At 28.1% G+C, this 20,544-nt stretch overlaps 1 protein-coding gene and 1 long non-coding RNA gene across 2 annotated transcripts; both read left to right on the forward strand.

The window, feature by feature from the left end:
- The first annotated feature begins 131 nt into the window (after nt 1-131).
- On the forward strand, nt 132-7,423 carry LOC136073960 (PIH1 domain-containing protein 2-like). Its single transcript, XM_065786258.1, has 3 exons — nt 132-446; nt 551-631; nt 7,370-7,423. Exons 1-3 carry the CDS (start codon nt 132-134, stop codon nt 7,421-7,423), a joined length of 450 nt encoding a protein of 149 aa, XP_065642330.1.
- A 2,730-nt stretch (nt 7,424-10,153) lies between these two features.
- On the forward strand, nt 10,154-12,829 carry LOC136074731 (uncharacterized). The gene is made up of 5 exons (XR_010635377.1): nt 10,154-10,296; nt 11,180-11,278; nt 11,876-12,034; nt 12,333-12,414; nt 12,499-12,829. It is a non-coding gene; the product is annotated as an uncharacterized LOC136074731 (long non-coding RNA).
- Nucleotides 12,830-20,544: the final 7,715 nt, after the last annotated feature.

Below are 20,544 nucleotides of genomic sequence, written 5' to 3' on the forward strand. Positions count from 1 at the left end.
ATCCAGATGTTTTTGAGAGACTCCAAGCATCTCTATTATACGCTTAGTCAAAATGTACTTTAAAGTTATCAAAAAATTATACAATACTCAATGTAAAATAAACTGAAAATGAAGATAATCTCTTAAACTTTATGTGCCCCACCTTACGCGATTCTATAGAAAAAGCTGGTTCTATATTGGATCAAGATAAAATTCGGCAATCCAATCACGAAACAATAAATAAGCCAAACCATGACTCTTCAATATCTACAACAAATATCAACAATTATTGTTTTACTCTCAAAGAAATTTTATCCAAAGTTTTTTCCCAAACTTACTCTAAAAAATATGTTCTTCTGACACCAAAAGCAGAAATGGATGTCAATAAAATATCCAAGCAAATTTGTTTCACCATAGAACTGCTAGGTGTAGATAGTGTAAGCGAGTGCATTCTTGAGTTAACTGAGGTAAGAAACACACATTTTAATGTCAAGTAAGTTATCTAAATTTTTGGTAATTTCTAAAAAGGCTATATACTTTATTTATATGTACAAAGCCTTTTTTTTTTTAGGACGAACTGTTGTTAGTGGTGACCGGACAATACGAGCTTCATCTAGATTTACCTTTAAGTATTGACGTAAATACATCAAAAGTAAAGTTTATTAAAGATGAACAAATTTCACTCATTACTGCGCCATTTTTAATCAAATAAGTTTACTACATACTAATTTAAAAATTTTATATTGATTTGCGATTGTAATTTTCTAGTGATACTTGTCATTTTTAAATGATAAACGTAGTTAAAATCATATGTATTTTATTCTATTTACAAGTTTTGTAAATAGAATAAAATCCAAATCTTTTCTCAAGATATTTAAGATGGAATAATGTTTAGTTTTTAACCAAATCAGTTATTGATTTCTTTCTATCGACCTGTATCCAAGCGCAGATCCAGACCATGTCGTAAGGTGGGCGATTTTAAATGCTTTTAGGTTTGGGGAATGCAGATGATCTAATAATGAAAGGAGGCGATTTTCAGATTAAATGATTTATAAGCAAGCAAGCACACAATTTTGAGTTTGCGCAACATAATTTTATTAAAATTGTAATTTTATTTAGACAACCTAACTATATTATTTCAAAGGTCTTTTATTCATCTTTATGCTAACAAGCCAAAAAATTCCTGAAATTACCAGAAGTTTTGAATATAAAATATTTGGTTATTTCTGCAAACTTTAAAACTTGAGCGCTTGTAATATATTTTAATTGAGGTCTTTTATGTTGAAATGTCTAAATGCGTTATTTCGATACGTCTTGTGTAAGCAAGTTCTTTCAATTTGTAAAGCAGAATTGATTTACAGAAAAATTAATAAGTTCTTTAAAAAAGATAAACGAGATTTTCATCGAAATAAATAAAATCAAAAGTTCTTTAAAAGAAACAAAAAAAAACTGCTGAGTCAAATACGTAATATTCCCAATCATCGCTGTTTATTTACGTGATCATTTTTTTGGTTATTCTAGTACAAGATTAACCAAGACTAGTTATAGATTAACCATAAAAATAACTCGAAATGAATTGAAGAAAAAGTTAATCTTTGGTCAATTTTTCCAATTTTATAATTTGTTCATTTTGTAGTTAAATAAATAATATTCCAGATTACCTTTCCAATTTTATATATAATGTGATACTTCGGGTTTTCTAAAAAATTGTTATAATAGAACGATCTCCTAAAAAAAAAGCTGACTAGAACAACATCAAATTCAGCTTTTTTATTAGACAATATAATTACTACAGATAATTTTAACTTATTTAAAAAGATATAATTAAAAATGAAGTCTCATATCCAATTTTTTTTATAGACAGCTTCACGAAAATACAACATTAAAATAAACGTCTCATCAAAAGGTTTTTCACTGAAGTGAACTGAATAAATGGCTCTGGCCATATATGCAACTTGGTAATTGCAACAGTAGTAAAGAAGGAGGTGTTAACGTCCTGGTTAAATACTACTCCGCGGTGCTTCGTAATATGGCCGTTAGGTCTTCTTGAAGCATCTTAAACAACTAAAAAGAAGTACTGTACAGCATTGTTTGTTTTCTCTTTATTTTCAATTTTAAGAAGAACTTGTCTACATCTTGCACAAGTTTTTTTATTTTTTTTAATTAGGTGCCCCAAGAAGTCATAACGGTCTTGTCACAGAGCAAGTTGCAGAAGTTCAATGACCTATTTCCAAATTCTTGCAAGTATTGAGTCTCTTTTACATCCAAATATTTTTGAAAGCTTCAAAAACTTATTTTAGCTAAGTTTTCTGCATATGTTAGAGCCTTTGTTTTTGTTATAACAGACTTTGACACCTAATATTTATTTGCATTTACATTTTGGTTTTAGCGTAAAATTGTAAACAGTCAGAATATTTTATAGAATTTAAATTTGAACATAACTTAGTACAATAATTTAACTTGAGTTAATGTTGAAAGTTTATCCAAATTAAATTTTTACTAATTTAGAGTAAACAAACCGTTTTCAGGTTTTTTTAATTTTTATTAACAAATGCTTAAATAGAGATATAACGTTAAACAAATTTCTTCATAAATATTTAGAGGAGCACTTTTGATTCTATTGGTCATTTTATGTCCTATTGATTAGTTTAAAATAAAAGGGTTTTTTAAAACTCTCTCTCTCTCTCTCTCTCTCTTTCTCTCTCTCTCTCTATATATATATATATATATATATATATATATATATATATATATATATATATATATGTATATACATGAATGTATATATGTTTAGATATGCTGATGATGATATATATATATATATATTTAAATATACATAATAAAATATTAAAGAATATGTATAGGGCTGCACTACAGTCTGAGCAGCCATTGGTTAGACCATTGGCCTTAGAATCAGGTGTAAGATTCAAAGACTGCTTTAGTCAAATAAGCCATATAAGTAAAAAAGGATTTTTGAACTTTCTTGTTAATTGTTTTTCCATGACGCTCTGTGACAAGAGGTCTTCTGGGAGCACCTTAACAACCTAGGGAAAAAAAGTTCAACCTTCAAAAGCAATTTAAAATAATTTCAAATATAATTTAGAACAAAAATACTATCAAGCTAAAGTACAGAGAGGAATAAAAGTCAACAATAAAAGTTGTCTAAATAAACATTTGTTTTTATAAATATTTTTTGTTTTTATAAATATTAAAATAAATGATAACGTTTAAATACAAAATAATATATAATTTTTTTAATATTAAATTTGTCTGTTGTCAGCTGTTGTTTTTGTTTCTCCTAATATTTTTTGCACATTCATTAATTTAATAAAATTGTATTTAGAGGCTCAGATAGCGAATATCTTTTGAGTGAAGATTTTAAAAAAATATGATGTATGTAGTTTTATTATTATGTGAAAGTATATATATAATAATATATAATAAGTCTTTGCTGCATGAAAACATTAAATCACTTGGTTTGTAAGCAGGAAGTTTTTAGTTTGATACTTACCCTGTTTCAAGTAGGCCTTAACACTTTCTCTGATTAGGGGGTTTGTTTGTCAAGACTTATATTTTAGAGTTGAACGGTTGAGAGAGACAACAATTAAAAATGTATGTTCATAAGTATCCCCCTCAGTCTTGCGGAAGTAAATGCAATTAAAGAAAATAGCATTATTGCACAAAGAGCAAATATTTGGGCAGGTGAGCCTCTATAGCCATGGTGATGGCAACTTAAGTTTTAGAGCTTGGTTTTTCTTAAGTTACAGTTAAACAAATTTTTACAAAAGCAAAGTCAAGTTTTGCTAAAAAAGTTTTTTTGGTTTTGTATATAATGCTTAATTAGTTTTTTTAAAAATTATAACCAATCAAATAAAGAAAACATTTAACCAAATGCTTTCTTCATTTGATTGGTTAGTTTTTTTGTATCATCTGATTATTGCACTGTTGCTAGTAAGAATAGATCATACTAATCACAGTAACTAAAAATACTTAAAAATAATTTTAGTCAATCATGTTGATTGTAATACTTTTTTGTTTTGATTAAGGATCCATTAAAAAATTTTCTTTTTTATATAACATAAGACTTATTAAAACAAGAATCCTCTTTCTCGTCTCAACAACAACTGATTTATAGATAATATTTACCAATCTGTTTTGGCTACTTTAATAAAAAATATTTTTAGGGAATTTAACTGCCTAAATATTCGGGCATCCAATGGAATTATTTGTAAATAAATTTCTAAACTATGAAGTGGTTGTCTAGTGATTTAATGAAAATTATTTACTAATCTTAAAATTAAACAAGCGATAAAGTTAAGAATAAGTTAAGCTAATGTTTAAATCTGTGTTTACTTCAATTCCAACAGTAAGGCTTCACAAAGTTGTCCTGTTATCTTGGATACCTTGACAGTTATCTTATGAAATTCTTCAAATTTGATAAAGAAAAAGTGAGTTGAAGATTTTAAAAAAAAATCATTGTTATTGCTTGATCAGTGTTTAAGTGTAAAATAACATTAGACTGCAAATATAAAATGGTTACTGAAATATATGAATGCAAGTGTTCTGTTTCAATTTACCTGTAAGTGCGAAAAAAGAAAAAGAAAATTTCCATCATGAGCTAATATTTTTGCATTTCCAAAGAATGCGTGTGCTATTGGTTAAAAGTGTTGGCGTAAAAAGAAACAAAACAAATTATACAAAGAAGCAGTAAAAAATTTGCTCAACATAAAAGAACTTAAACTGCTTAAAATAATTATGAGATAAATTTCAAACTTGAAAGTGAACTCAGTTTTTTTTTTTTTTAATTTTAAAATTTTTTCATTATATAAAAATAGATACTGGATTTTAAAAACTAAATTGAAAGCAATTTTTAATTTGTAATAATAAACAATTTTACTTATATTTTATTTGTTTCTGATTTTTTAAATTCTTTATCTAATATTGCTTTATTAGTAGTAGTATTGCTGAATTCTAGTAATTCAATTCATTTATAGAATAAGTGCATGTCTTTTTTATTATTGTCTATTATAGTATGCGTATTATTCAATTTTTAGATGGATAATAAAAAGTATTCTATGATGAAGGAGTGGAGTGGTGACTTTAACAACAATCGCACAAATCCACAAGGATTACAGCTTACGAAATCAGCTGATTTTTACAAGATTTTTTAAAACTTGACTATAGTCAAGGTTTAAAAAAGCGTACGCCAAACCGCCTCACCGGTGCGTTTTTTTAAACCTTGGTAATATGTATTGTTAGGTTTTTAACTATTTCTCTGTTTTTTATGGAGATTTTTTATGTTAAAAATCTGTCAAAAGTTTTTTTACTTTTTAGTTTACAAATAGACTCACAAAAAAAGTTTTTTAGAACTTATATCAAAGTGGATGTTGAAACTTAGCACGTGCTTTTTTTTTTTTTTTTTTTTTTTTTTCAATTTTTATTTTAGGTGCCCCAAGAAGTCCTAACGGTCTTGTCACAGAGCACCGCGGAAGTGCATTTAACCAGAAAGTTCACGCCTCCTTCCTTACCGTGACGCGAAAATTTGTTCAGAGCTCGTTTCGAACCTGGATCGCCTGCTTATAAAGCAAGCGCTCTATCCACTGCGCCACGGCAGCTTTATATATGTATTTTTTCGTATAATTGTTTTACGTTAGTGAATTTGTCAGAATTAAAAAATTTGTTTTTCTCCATTTTAACTGTTATACGAATCTGTTAATGTTTTTGTAATATCTTATAATCTTAGTTTTATAATCTAAAAGAGCATTATACGTGATGTTGTGTTATAATGGAGTTTTTGTCGTATTTTTTCTGCTTTTGTTTGTTCAACTTATTGTCACATTTTAATTCTATGTATCAATACCATGGTCGTATTTGCGTTGAGACCATGGGGAGGAAGAAAAAGGGTAGGGGAAGGGGAAAAAGGGGTAGGGAGGGCACGGCTGTTTCAAACCGAGCTTAACGGCTTCTTGTTATTTTTGAAAATATTGACTTAAGGGGTGTTACTAAAACTTCTATAACTTCTATGTTTTGTAAAAAGAATAAAAACACCAATAAAATGTTTCATCTTACGACATTTAATGCATTAGTAAAAAAACTTCTTTAAGTTTAAAAAAAAACGCGACAAATGATGAAGTTGGCTGAATTCAAGTAATTTGATGTTACTTTTTATCAAAAAAAAATCAGAAAAGTTTATTTCTGATAGTTATTCTCAAATATACCCATTGTTTGACCATTATAAAAACAAAAAAACCTTGCTTAATTCTTTAAGGATAGCTAAAACAGACTTTATTGAGGTCTGAAAGCAAACCGCACTTTTCGCAAAGTTATGAAAAATGTAGTTAAAAGGGGGATTAGCTGTTAAAAGAGTACATTTTTAAACCTAGGAGTTCTTGTTTTAAAAACTTATTTTCCTAACGCAATAAATTCATTGCATTGCAAAATAAAGCCAGATTTCGATTTTGGAATATTTAGTCAAAACATTTAAAGCTTAAGCATTTATTTTTTTCTGTGCATACAGTTCTAATAATATGGTGTTAAGTTGTTAATAAATAAACACTCACCAAGTCTGATAAAATAATTCATGACCAAATTTGAGTTTAAGTTTTTGAATTAACCTCGCTTTTGGTAGTAGAATTATTTTATAGCACTTGAATCTATAGTATCTTCTCTCAGTAAATAAAGTGTTTGAATATACAAATAGCTAATTGAAATCTTTTGAAAATTTGTTTTTGTTCCCATTAAAAACTGTTTTAAAATCAGTTGGTTTACTGATAGGTTCTTTAAGTAGTAAACTATCTTTGTACATCCAATTGATATCAGATTCATACTCATGCTAAACCAGAAAAACAATTGCTCCACTCAAAATTTTGATAACGTTTACAAATTCTTAATTTATTGAACTAAATTTTTACACCAACTTGATATGAGATTTATATTCCATTATTTAACCAGCGAGGAGGTATGTAGAGCAGAGGTACTGCAAAGGTAGAAATAACTTCTGGTGATAAACATCGAATGGATATGTAATACATCTATAAAAAAATGTTACATATAATGAAGGACAATAGATTTTTGAAATTAAATACACAAACATACAAGATCATACCCAACCAACATACCAGGTGCTCTGATCACAAGTTAATATATAAAAGCTAGATTTTTACATACATTTGATGCAAGACTAGTATTCCATTCTTTAACCTGAGCGAAGGTATTGCATAGGTATAAATAACTTCTAAAGATAGGAACAGAATGGGCACCAACCTAATATATAAAATCAATATATTAAAAAATAATATTTTAAACTAACATTACACAAATATTAGAACAGAATAAAATTTTCTTATATATAAATTAAAGATCTCATATAATTTATCTTACTTGTAAATAGTTTTTTTTGGGAGAAGTTGGAGAAGTTGGAACTGCTCCTCCTGTTTTAGCCTAATACTCATAGTCTCTAATTGAGAACTTAATTAGTTACAATGTGTGTTGAGAGCCCTATTTTTAGAATTTAAATCTGTAATTTCAGCTTCCAACTTAAAATACTTGCATTTAAAATTTTTCTATTTGCTCCATATTTGTTTTATTTTCAGAAGTTAATTGATCAATTTGATTAAGTAGCTCCTGACTGTTATTTAAAGTGAAAAAGTCATCTGCATCTGCTGATTTTTTTTTTTAGGTGGAGCTTGCGACAGTTGCATTTTAAAAAATTCTTCGTTTTTTATAGCTTTAAAATTTTTTTTTTATTTCTTTTTTGGCGTGTTAACTTTAGGAACATTTTATCAAACTCGTCATTATTAGGCATATCAAAACCAATTGGCAAAAGAAAACTCATAAAACTAAATAAATCACCTCTTATTTTAAAGACTGTCATTAAAATGGAAATGACATTGTTACTGATCTTATCTGTCCTAATTAATCGCTTAACAAAAGGAAAGTTATACCTATCTTCCCAACCATTTTTCCATCCAATATGCTGTTTTAGAATTTCCCTCTCAGTTGAATACATTGTTATCAAAATAATATTGACTTATTAATAAATATAATAAAAACAAATAAAATAATATTAATTAACAAATATATGCACTAGATAAAAGTGGATTTAACAACTTATCTGATATTAGTTTGATAATCCAAAGAGAAAAATTCCGCGTAACTTTGTTTACTTTTATACTTCAAAAATTGACTCGCCGAAACAGTTGTTTGGAGAATATTCGTTAATAAATAGTTTTGGACGTAACGCATAAAGGTTACGTCATCGCAAAAAAACGTCAACACAAATGTACGCCTAAAACTAACAAGATTAGTTGTAAAACATGACATTTTTGAAAACATATTTCATAACATAGCTGAAGACACGTAAAATAATTTTTTTATTTTCATTTGCATAAAAGGTTGAAATTTCATTAACTTACGTCATCCATCAAAAAAGTTACGTTTTGCATTTAAAAACGATCAATTTAAAAATATAAATGCTTTAAAAACAGTCTTTTTGTAAAAAATTCTCTAGGATGACGCAGGAATCTGATAGAATGGACATTTAGGGTTAAGTGTTCCAAATTTCAAATATCAAGCACAAAGTTATGTTATGAAATCTTAGTTGGCCCAACTCATATTTTCCGGGAAATATGCAAAAATTAGTGGTTCTAAATTATTAAAAATATTTTGGCAATATTTATTTTTATACCAATTAATGTAAATATTTATTTAACAAGGAAGGATAGATCTTTTATATTTTTTTAATTGCAAGATGAAAGCATTTATATAAAAAAGTTACTATTAATTTAAAGTTTGTGAATTTTTATACTTTTTATGCGGAAATACTTTTTTTTTTTATAAACTCATGACGTCACGCTCGTTTTTATATTGAGTGAAACAGCCGTGTCACATAAATCCTCCAGCACCAAAAATTCATTAGCAATGGGAAGATAGTCTTTTATATTTTGGTATTCGATGCTTATCATATCCATCGCATTTATTAGTTAATAAAGATTCAATCATATCGAATTGGCTATTCCAGCGAATAGCTATATCCTGTACTAACTTTATTTTGGTTTCATATTGAAGTGTTTCTTAAACTTCTCTTAACTTTTTTTGTAACATCTCCGAATGCTTAAATGAATCAACAATGTGCCTACAGGATGAAATTACCTTGGCGATTTCCAATTTGCCTTCGTTAATTTTTTCAATTTCCTTAACTTCGCTTTCTGTAATTTCTTTATTAATTAATTTTCCATTACCATTGTAATCTTTTACTTCGTAACGTTTTGAACCATTTTTTACTTTTTTTTTACTTTTATATCTCTCGTGTTTAGAAGATTGTTAACCACAAAATTTAAACAATGACCAGCATATGGAATCCTAAGAACATTATCATCAAACTTATTTACTGCAGAGAAAATTTTTGCACCTGAGTCAGTAACTTGTGCAAAAATCTTTTTATTGATTGACCATTCACTTAAGATTTTGTTTAACGTATTAAATAGATATTTAGCTGTTTTCGCTTGAGACATAAACCTAAGATCCAGGTTTCGGTCAACCAGAATCATAATATTGTCAATAAAATGACAAGTCACACCGAGGTAGCTGTTTTTACTCAATGATGACCAAACATCACAAGTAATTGTAATGAAACGACATCCTTTAAATTCTAGCATTAAAATTGATCTAAGATTGTCCGTAACTGATGGAATTAATTTTTTGCTCACTGTATTTATGCATGGCATTTTGTAGCTTTTGTTTAACTCACTAACTAAATTTATAAAATCTGGATGACGTACTATCGAAATCGGCTGATCAGTATCAACAAAAAAACTCACCAATTACTTGTTTAATTTTTTATGACCAGTCTCTTCCCAGTAGGCACGCAACTTTTTATTCACGTTTCAATCACGTGTATTTTAGGTGACTTCGTCCAAGTTACTATTTTACGTGAAAGTCACGTGAAAGTTACGTGCCAAAATATCTCGTCTTTCGGAACTTTTTTTATTCTCAAAAAAACCTGGCATACGAAATGTGAAATAATTTTTTTTAATATACTAATTATTTTTATAGTATAGTTTTTGCATTCATTATATTAGTTATAATTATTTACTGCTATGATAATATAATTAATTTTTATTGTAGTATTATCATAATTGAAAAAAAAAAATTGGTCTATATAATATCTTATAACGCAATGCATTTAAAACAGAACTAAAAAGAACAATATATTTTAAGTTGTAATATCTAATCTCCAAATTATATCAAATTAAGTTAAATAAATTAATACCAAGCGTCCCTATTTGCCACACAAATAAGATTAAACTCAAATACAAGGTATGCTTTTTTTCTACTTTATGATATAATAATTTAGACTGGCGAAATTATCCATTTAGCTTACTTAATTTAGTACGAAATAAGTTATGTTATAACGAATTTAATATTAAATTAAGTAAGCTACATGGACAAATTATAAGTTCTAGCAGAACTTATTCTTGATTCTTGAGCAATAATAATGTCTGTAGAACTTCTGCATACATTATTACTCAAGAGTCGTTTAGATAAAAACCCAAAATAGATTTTCTTTCTTTATTTGGTTTTTATCAACAAGGTTAAAGAATTTATCCAAGATAATATCTAATAATAAATGTGTTATGTTATTTATTATTGATATATGTATATATTATTATTAAATACTTTATCTTTTTATAATAAATGACACCTTGTTCTCGTGCTTTACTTGTTAAAAAAGGTTAATACTTATTTATTTCCTTTTTTTATATTGTTTAAATATTATATGATTAATATATATATTCGAGTTATATGAAATTATTAATGTATATATTGTATGACTTTTATTACTATTGTTATTATGTACAATATAAAACAGGTTATTAACGCGGATTTGTTCGATGTTTTCCCCACAAAAAGATGATTATGATGCTATTGTATTTGAAACAATTTTCCGGTTATTTTAAATATAATGATTAGATAAAATATGTAGTTTATATATTCATTATTGTAATTACTTTTTATTTTACTTTTATAATAATGTAATTATTTTGCATTGTAATTTTATAATAATTAATTAAAAAAGTAGGGCGTAAGATATCTTATAACGTCGCAATGTATTTTTTTTTAGACAAAAATGAAATGTCACATATATAATATTTTATCCAAACATATTATACTATCTTATAACTAAGTTTTATCAATTTAGGTTTAATAAATATATTATAAAGCTTAGTTCAAAATTGTGTAACGTTATGGCAGATAATTCTCATATTGCAACACGCAAAAAATCAAACCCTACTACAAGGTATACTTTTTTTCCTACCATATTGTATATTATTTTAGACTGTCAAATTTGTCGATGTAATTATTTTGATAATAAATAAGTTATTATAACTTATTTAATATTAAATTTATTAAGCTACATGACAAATGATAAGTTCTGCATAAAATATTATTGACTAGGAAGACCCAATGGTATTGTTATGTTATTGCCTGGGAATATCATTCTGTAGTAAGACCCAATAACCTTTTAACTTTTAAAATTTGAGAATTTGATTTAATTCATATCTTGTTGGAGAATGCAACTTGATTCTGAGTTAAATTTTTAGCACTCTGTATTTATTGGTGACCTAATTTGTCAATACTTTATTATACATATTTTTAGTTTTATACTTAATATATTATATATAATTAGGGGTAGATTAGGCTCCTTAGCCGTGTGAATGTTTCCACAGCAAAAGGAGCCTCAAGGTGAAAATCTCACCATGGGTAAGGAAAATCATGATATAAAATCCCCACTATAATGCTGTGTGGTTATGTGATAACTATTACATTTTTATAAATTGTTTTAATTTTTGTGTGCATTCTAAAATGACATTTAATGCTGTTTAAAACTTTGTAGTTTACTCATTTAAAGTAACTTTGTGGGCTGTCACCTTTGCATCTAGTGAGTTAATGTATGAACAAGTTAATGCAGAAACAGATGCAAATATAAGAAGATGGAAAACAAAGATAACAAATTATCATGTTATCACATAGTACACAGATGTTATCACATAAGGTGAGTACAGGTCTTTTTCTAATCACGCCCATCAGTTATTAACTTTATATATAGATATAGATAAATCTATAGATAGATATCAGATATGGATATATATAGATAAAAAATATTTTTTTAAACTTGTATTTTTCATTTTGTACTTCTTTTTTTTAATCATCTGTCGACTTTTTTGTTACATCTTTTTTTATTAAATACTTTATTACTTTTTTAGCAATCAGAGTATAAAATTAGAAGGCAAATGACTTATTTTTTTACACTGTATGTAGTATTGTTTTCTTAAAATTATTTAATGATTTAGATAAAAGTAAACAAATAACACACTAGAAAATCTTGTTGCCAAAAGAAGTTAGCAACTCTCAAAGAAGTTAGCAACTCTCAAAGTAAGATTTGTTTTAAAAGTTTGTGATTTAAGATAATTATTAAATAATCATATTATTATTTAAGAATTATTCGTTTCTTTTCAGCTAAATCTGATTCATTAGCTAAAGTTTGATGCGTGCTCTTATAGAAGAAAATATCGACTGATTCGTTAGATTATGTTTGAAGCACGCTTTTATGGGAGAATAGATATATAAGTTTGAAGTGTGCTCTTTGTGAATTGAAGCGTGCTCTTCGTAAGTTGCAGATCTACGACTTTGTACTTATTACTTATTGAATATAAGGAGGATATTTTAACAAAAGTGCAGCTTTTATTACAAATTAAAAATTTTTATGTCAAGAACTAATATACTGACTATTAAAACCATGTAATTTAAATATTACGTATTAAATATACGTATTCAATATTTCCTCGAAGATGAGTTTTTTTTCTTAACACGAATCCAAACACTTATAATTGTAATTATAAAGCATAATTATTGCTTAAATATTACGTGCCAAAATTAACGTAAAAAGCACGTCTTTCGGACAGTTTATGGGGACCAAAAAGTCACCTAAATATCACGTGCCAAAAGTAACGCGAAAAACACGTCCATAAATCACGTGAATTGGTAATTTCATGGGGACCGAAAAGTCACCTAATTGTCACGTGCCAAAATAACGTGAAATTCACGTTTTTGTCACGTCGCTGTGCCTACTGAGTTCAAAACTATTTTCATTACAGCTCTCAATATCGGATATATCGTCATCGTTGAGTAAAATTGTTAATTTTTTAGATAGTTTTGAAATAATTGCATTAAACAATTGATAAATGTATCCCATTTATCAATTGTTCAATGCAATCCCATTGATCAATTGATAAATGGGATTGCATTGAACTGGTCGAACTGTCGTAAGGTAGAATCTTATAACGTATGCTACATTTTGCTGGATCCTTTTGGTCTTTTTTGAAATATGTCCAAATGAAGCTTCGTTTTCTTATTCCTTTCTTAATAACGGATTTATTTGTTTTTGACATGTTTATTCAAACTAAAAAGCAAGTAGTTTTTTTACTCGTACGCATACAACAAATATTAGTAAATTATTATCTTATGTTATTAGTAAATGTGTAACACATGTTACTTCACTTAGGTTACTGAGCGATTAAGGAGATTATTATAACTTAGTTACATTTTAGAGTTATGTAACAAAAAGATTGCTAAGGTATAATTATAATTGTTTGAAATCGTTGTAAATCTCATCTAAATAACCACTAAAGAGTAATTAGTCGTTTACGTTGCAACAATTATTTCATATACTTGCGTTAGAGGCCCTCAGGGAATTGCAAATTACAACTTTTAAACTTCATAACTATATCGTTTTGATGTAAAGCGCACGAACTTTTATGTAAATTCTAAATCTAAGATTTAAACTTACGCTATGAAAATTAAAAATTAAAAATTATGTTGCCATTGACTTCGACTAAGTCAAAATTAGTCGACTTTGAAAAATCTAATAGTGGATCAAATCGAATAATGGTACTTATACATGCATTTCTAATATCTTTTTATTTGATTGAACATTATAAATTTTTTTAATTTTATTTTGTTAACAAAAGCAAATATGGCTGTTAAATAGAATGCAGTTTTTTTCAGAGCCGGATAAAAATATTTGCCCCCCTTCCCTTCCTATTAAATTAAAAAATTAAAATATAGTATCTCCCTTCATCCCAATGACCTCTCTCCTAATCCAGCACTAAGTTTTTTGTTTACTCTCTTCAAGTTCTATTTAGGGTTTGAGGATTTCAGCAACTCCAAAAAAAAATACTATTAGTTACCGGTACCGGTATCTGCGGTCACTTGAGAACAACTAAAAGTACTCAAGTGTTACTTGTAATATACTGAAAGCAGCTTCACAACGTCTTCTGGTAATTATGTTTGGTAACTAGAATTAAATTCCGTCAAAGTTAACAATTTATAATGTTAACAGTAGGTAACTCGCCGAATCATAGTTATAACATAGTATCTAAAAAATAATACACAAACAACCAGGCCTGAAAAGAGGTTGGGAAAGATTCATTGGGTGTGTGTTTGTAAAAATAATATTATTATCATCTTACACTTTTTTTGTATACTTTTTCTCTATTTTAACTATATTGACATTTTATTAATATTATTTTTTCATTTCTTTAGTATTTTCATAAATATTGAATAATCAAAATTGCAAATTTCGATTTTCGATACCCCAATTAATTTAAATTCAAAATATTGCTAGTCAGCTTCTGTATTTCTGGGTTTATGACTGATCATTTAACGAGGGCTCGGCAAAAAAGGTTTTTCCGCATGCTTTTTAGCATCTGCCTTTTTATGGTCAAAAGATTTTTCCTGACGGCCCTGCATTATTAAACAACTTCATAACATATGACAATAATTATTATATTAAAAAACTTTAAAGTTATGTACTGTTGTTTTTATTTTTTATATTTTTAGCAATCTTTGCATATGATTATATCGATTTTCATACAATATCGATCCGATATACAGTGCCGATCTGTTCCGTTCTTTAACTATTGCTCTAAAGATATTTAAATTGTGAGACCCTTCATATCTAAATAGTTTATTTTGAAACTTATATTTATTTTTATTTTACTATTTTAGACTTATATTTGTTTAACATTTATCAAGAAAGCAAAAGGACTTTTTCACAATATTAATTCATTTAAACTTATGGAGTATCTAACTTTAATAAGGTGGTAAGCCTAGAAATAATTTATTTTTTGAGTTTAAGCTATTTATTGATATTTTGTAGTAAAACTTGATTCTATTTCCTAAGAAAATATATCCTGCGTGGCGTTTATATTATTTTGTTTCATTAATTATTAAGTTATATAATTTAAAAATATATAAAGCAGACGTACATTACTAGATTTCTTTTATAACTTACCCCCCCCCTCCCCTCACAATTTGACTTAATCGACTTTTAGCCGATTTCAAAAAGTATTAGTCATTCAAACTATAATTTCAAAATTTAATTTCAAAAAAAAAACAGTTCTACACTCCACGCAGAATTTTTATTGAGCGAAACCATTAAGCACTATAGTAACAATAGCACGCCACCATATATGTGCAGTTTAGATGCAAATAAAGCGTTTGATACTTGCAACTGGGATTTACTATTTGAGAAGCTCTGCTTCCAAAAAAAATTACCTTTATCTGTAGTACACACAATCTCAACGCTATATCTCTCTGGTACTGCTAACGTATCCTATCAGGGAGTTACCTCAAATCAATTCAGTCTGTTACAAGGGGTGCGTCAAGGGTCTATTCTATCGCCACATTTGTATTGCATTTATACTGAAAATATCTTAAATGAAATCGTCTCAGAATATAAATTAGGTTCAACAATAAATGGTATCTATACTGGTGTCATTTCATACGCAAAAGATGTACTTTTGCTAAGTCCAACAATCTCTGGTCTGCAAGAACTGATTGACAGGTTACAAACTTATGGAGTATCTAACTTTATTAAGGTGGTAAGCCTAGAAATAATTTATTTTTTGAGTTTAAGCTATTTATTGATATTTTGTAGTAAAACTTGATTCTATTTCAAAAAATGAAAATAAAAAATCATTCAAAAAATTTTTTGCCTTGATTATCCAAAAATAAATTAGTTAAACCTCAAACAATGGGGTAAATTTGAAAGCATAATATCTCACTAAATAATAACTTTACAGCTTTAACATTTTGCAGAAATGCTTATTATATATAATATTTTTATTTGTCATAGGATTTTTTGATTTGCCTCGATAACTCTAAAGTTATGCAAAATGTTTCAGAGTTTATTTATTTAGTCACTCAAATAAGTACTAAATTTCATATAAATCTGAAATTTGCTTTTTATATTACAAAATCCTATGAGAAATGATTTATCAATGTCTTATAAAAGTGTTCCGAAAATTTCAGTTCATAAATCCATATAATTTTTAAATAACCATTATTATAATGTGTAATGTCTCAAAAATTATTAACCTGGGAAACGAGACTTTTAATAAAATATTTCGAAAATAATGTTCAAAAACCACCAGGTATATATGAAGTTTGTTTTTCATTTGAAACCTCAACATCCACTATGCCTTTCTTAATTTTAGTTAGTTTTTTACGCTGTTTTAACACTATATTAGAAGATTTGTGCTTCATATGTTTAACACGTTTATTATCAGCCTCCATTAGTTTCTTGGAAGTTATTTGTCCTTTAATTCCAAAACTTTCCAAAACAGATTTTATTCCTTCCCCGCCACCGTTGAAATGATTGACTGCAGAGTTAATTGCCAATTCAAACGTTCCTCTGGATAAGAATACATTTTTAGGACAGCGAGTCCATATTATTGCGTTAAATGCTTCGTTTGCATTCTGCGTTTGTCCATGGAGGCATTTGGTTCGCAATTTATCATCAGATAAATCTTGAAAAATTGGTTTCAGCTTTAAATAGATCTTTATTGATAAATTAATTTTATCTTTATGAAACTTAGTACCATTTAGTTGATCAAGTTGCCACTTACACCAAGAATTTTTATCTCTGGGACACATAGCATGGCGACCTGCAGGATCATTAAGTGCGATGCAATGGTAGAGAATGGCTCCTATAGCTTTCTTCATTGCGTATACATTATCAGAGTTTCTCCGAATAGCAAGACCATAGTAGTTTTGCATGGAATTAATAATAGTATCACTAAGTTTTCCTTTACCATGTATTGGAGTTTTTGTCCCTTAAAGTTTTTCACTAAATTTCGAACTCTAGTACCAAATCGCTTTTGCACATGGCCAATATACACTAACATTTCACAATGTTAATTCCGTTCTCCTTGTAAGGATTAGATTCAACAACTTCTTTAAAAGAAGAAGTATCTCCTGAAATTTACTTTATTAATCATTAGTCAACAGTTAGAGAAAAGCTGGAGTTTAATTAAGAAATGCTGGAAATTAAATCAAGGTAAATATAATTTTGTTTACTGACGACATAATAAAATCAGTTACTACTATTTATGGCGTGCTTTTTTTACTTTTTTTAACATGCTGCTTTGGAAACTCTTTCTCTCCCACTCTTTATTAGATCAGAGAGAGAATTAATAAAACTTATGTAATTACTGAGCTCTTACGTATTTCTTAATAGCTCAGTTGATAATGACCATTTATAAGAAATATTTTACGAGTTGCTTGCTTATTTATGGTATAATTGTTCAAATTGTTTAACTATAATTGTCCTTCGATTGTTTAAATATTGTAATAAGTAAAATCTTTTTAGTCCAAGTTTTTTATTTTATAAAATATCTTTTTTTTTTTTTTAAAATTAAGGTTTTACAATAAATTGTGTAGGCATAAACTGCCTGTCAACCTAATTATATAATACTTGAAAATTACAGAGTTTGTATAACTAATAGAAAATAAAATGTGGATTAGTCGTAGAGAAGCCATTCATTTTTTAGATGATTGTCTAGAAGCAGTTTAAACGTTTTTAGAGATAACGCTGATACAATGTGATTAGGAAGAGAGTTCCATTTATTTATTATTCTTAGAGAAAAAAAATTTCATACGTAAATTTAATCGCGAAGATTGTTTTTTTAGTTTATGACCACGAGTAATAAATTTACTATCTATTTTAAAAAGACTTCTGTCACTATTGTTGTTTTTGCACCATTTGTAGACGTTGATTAGGTCTGCACGAAGTAGCCTGTATTTTACAGTTGTCATATTTAATGCCAACAATCTTTGTTCATACGGTAGATCCATTGATTCGTTTTGAAGCTCTTCTTAACACATTTTCTAGTTGCCGTTTGTCTTTGAGAAGGCCAGGGTTACAGATTGATCCACAGTATTCTAGGTGAGGGCGGACTAGTGCTGAAAATAGTTTTTTGAAGGATAATAAGTCTGGATATGATGTAAATGTTCTTTTTATTATTCCTATTATATGTGTGGCTTTGTTGACTTGAATAGTTGTGTGTTTGGAAAATAATAAGTTCGAATCTATGTGAACACCTAAATCTCTTTCGCAATTTGTGGTTTTAATGTTTACTCTGATATTTATTTCTGGATCATGCATGTTATAAGTATGGGATTTGTTGTTGTTTCCTAAGTGCATTACAGAACATTTATCAATGTTAAATTTCATTCCCCATTTTTGAGACCATGTAACAAAAGCGTCGATGTCATTTTGTAATTCTTGCGCAGATTGAGTATATTCAATAGAACGGAAGATTTTGGTATCGTCAGCAAAAAGAGCAGCTTTTGATTTGATTACTTCAGGGATATCGTTGACATATATAATAAAAAGTAAAGCTGAAAGGACGGAGCCTTAGGGAACTTCACTTTTAACGGGTACCCAGATTGAATAATTTCCATTAACAACAACTCTTTGTCTACGGTTTTTCAAAAAGTTTTTAATCCAATATAGTATTGACCCATTTATACCATAAGCTTTAAGTTTAGAAATAAGAAATTTATGTGGATCTTTGTCAAAGGTTTTTTCAAAATTAAGATAAATGTTGTCGATGGGAATATTATTATCAAGTGATAACGACCAATAATTAATTACAGTTAAAAGGTTAGTTAAGCAGGAATGATCTGGACGAAATCCATATTGGTGTGAACTTAATAAGTTATTTTTAATCAGGTGTGTCCTAATATGACTTTTTATAATTTTTTTAAAGATTTTTATTAAAGTACAAGTTATACTGATAGGTCTATAATTAAATGCTTTTGATCTGTCTCCTTTTTTGAATATGGGTGTAATTGTTGCGTCTTTCCATATTTGGGGTATTGATCCATTCTCAAGTACTTTGTTAAAAATAGCAGATAGATGTTTAGTCATTTGAAAGCAAGTTTTCTTAAATATTATTGGGTGTAATGCATCAGGGCCTGGTGATTTAGATGAGTTTAGACTTTTGAGGTATGTTTCGATATTTTCCGGAATTAGATCAATATTGTTTGTTAGTGGATTTACATTTTTATATGTTAGGTTAAATGGTGGTGTTGCTGTTATTTTTTTGTTTGAAAAAGTGTCAGCAAAAAAAATATTGAATAGATGAGCTTTATCTAGATCAGTAGTTGCAACAATATTATTGTATTGGATGTCAGGAAATGCTTCTTTGTTTTTTCTTTTTGATATGACATACGAGTAAAATGCTTCGGATTTTGGTCTATGTCTTTTTTATGCCAGTTTTTTTTTCAAATTCAATAATTGTATTTCTGCACGCTGCTTTTGCTTTGTTTCGTGAAATGCGGTACTCATTATATGTTTCTTCATTTCTGTTCAATACACTGCGACCATTTTCTATAGACGCATGTGGATTATGTCTTAAAAACGTACTTAACTTTTTTTTTTTATAGTGTATTTCATTAAATTATAAATAAAGTATCAAAAAATAACGAAAATTATCAAAAAATAATATCAAATTTGAAAAGAGATTAATCATAAATGAATTAAGTTCAAAAGATAGCTGACTATTTTCTATAGACGCAGCTCACATTTTTTAACAAAGCTATCCAAAAAAATGTTTTTATCACATTTTTAGTACTCGATTGGACCTCCTTTTTGCTCAATTACTTGATAAATTTGTTTTGGCATACTTTCCACCAAGTTTTCTAGCACTTTTGGCTCCATATCCTCCCAGCATTCTGATACCGCTACTTTTAGCTCTGCCACAGAGTTATATTGCTTCTGGTCAGCATAGATACGTCTTACAATGGTTCCCGAGATGTTTTCAACAGTATTCAAATCTGGACTGCGAGCAGGCCACCACATTCGCTCAATTTTTTTAGCTTCAAACCAAGCTTTAGTCTCGTTACTAGTGTGAATGCTGGCGTTGTCTTGTTGAAAAACAAACTTTTTGCGTCGATATTTGTTTTTAAATGTAATCAAACATAATTTTAGCACATCAATGTATTCAGAGCTTTTCATTTTGCAAGATGTAAATGCTAAATTTAACTTTCCTGTTGCACAAAAATCAAGCCAAACCATCAAAGATCCACCACCAAAATTCCTTGTCGAAAAATATTTGGGTTCTTTCCTCATATCACGCCAGTAGCCACTAAAACCATCAGGCCCATCAAGATTAAACTTTTTCTCGACCGAAAAAATCACCTGGTATTGAAAACAAA

This window comes from Hydra vulgaris, chromosome 01 (genome assembly GCF_038396675.1).
Source record: "Hydra vulgaris chromosome 01, alternate assembly HydraT2T_AEP".
NCBI lineage: Eukaryota > Metazoa > Cnidaria > Hydrozoa > Anthoathecata > Hydridae > Hydra > Hydra vulgaris.

Bases quoted from the DNA above. Each gene is read 5' to 3' on its own strand.
- LOC136073960 (XM_065786258.1), top strand. From the start codon at position 132: ATGTGCCCCACCTTACGCGATTCTATAGAAAAAGCTGGTTCTATATTG. The intron at 447-550 runs GTAAGAAACACA...TTTTTTTTTTAG, and splicing joins GCATTCTTGAGTTAACTGAG to GACGAACTGTTGTTAGTGGT. The intron at 632-7,369 runs GTAAAGTTTATT...ACTTGTAAATAG, and splicing joins TTGACGTAAATACATCAAAA to TTTTTTTTGGGAGAAGTTGG.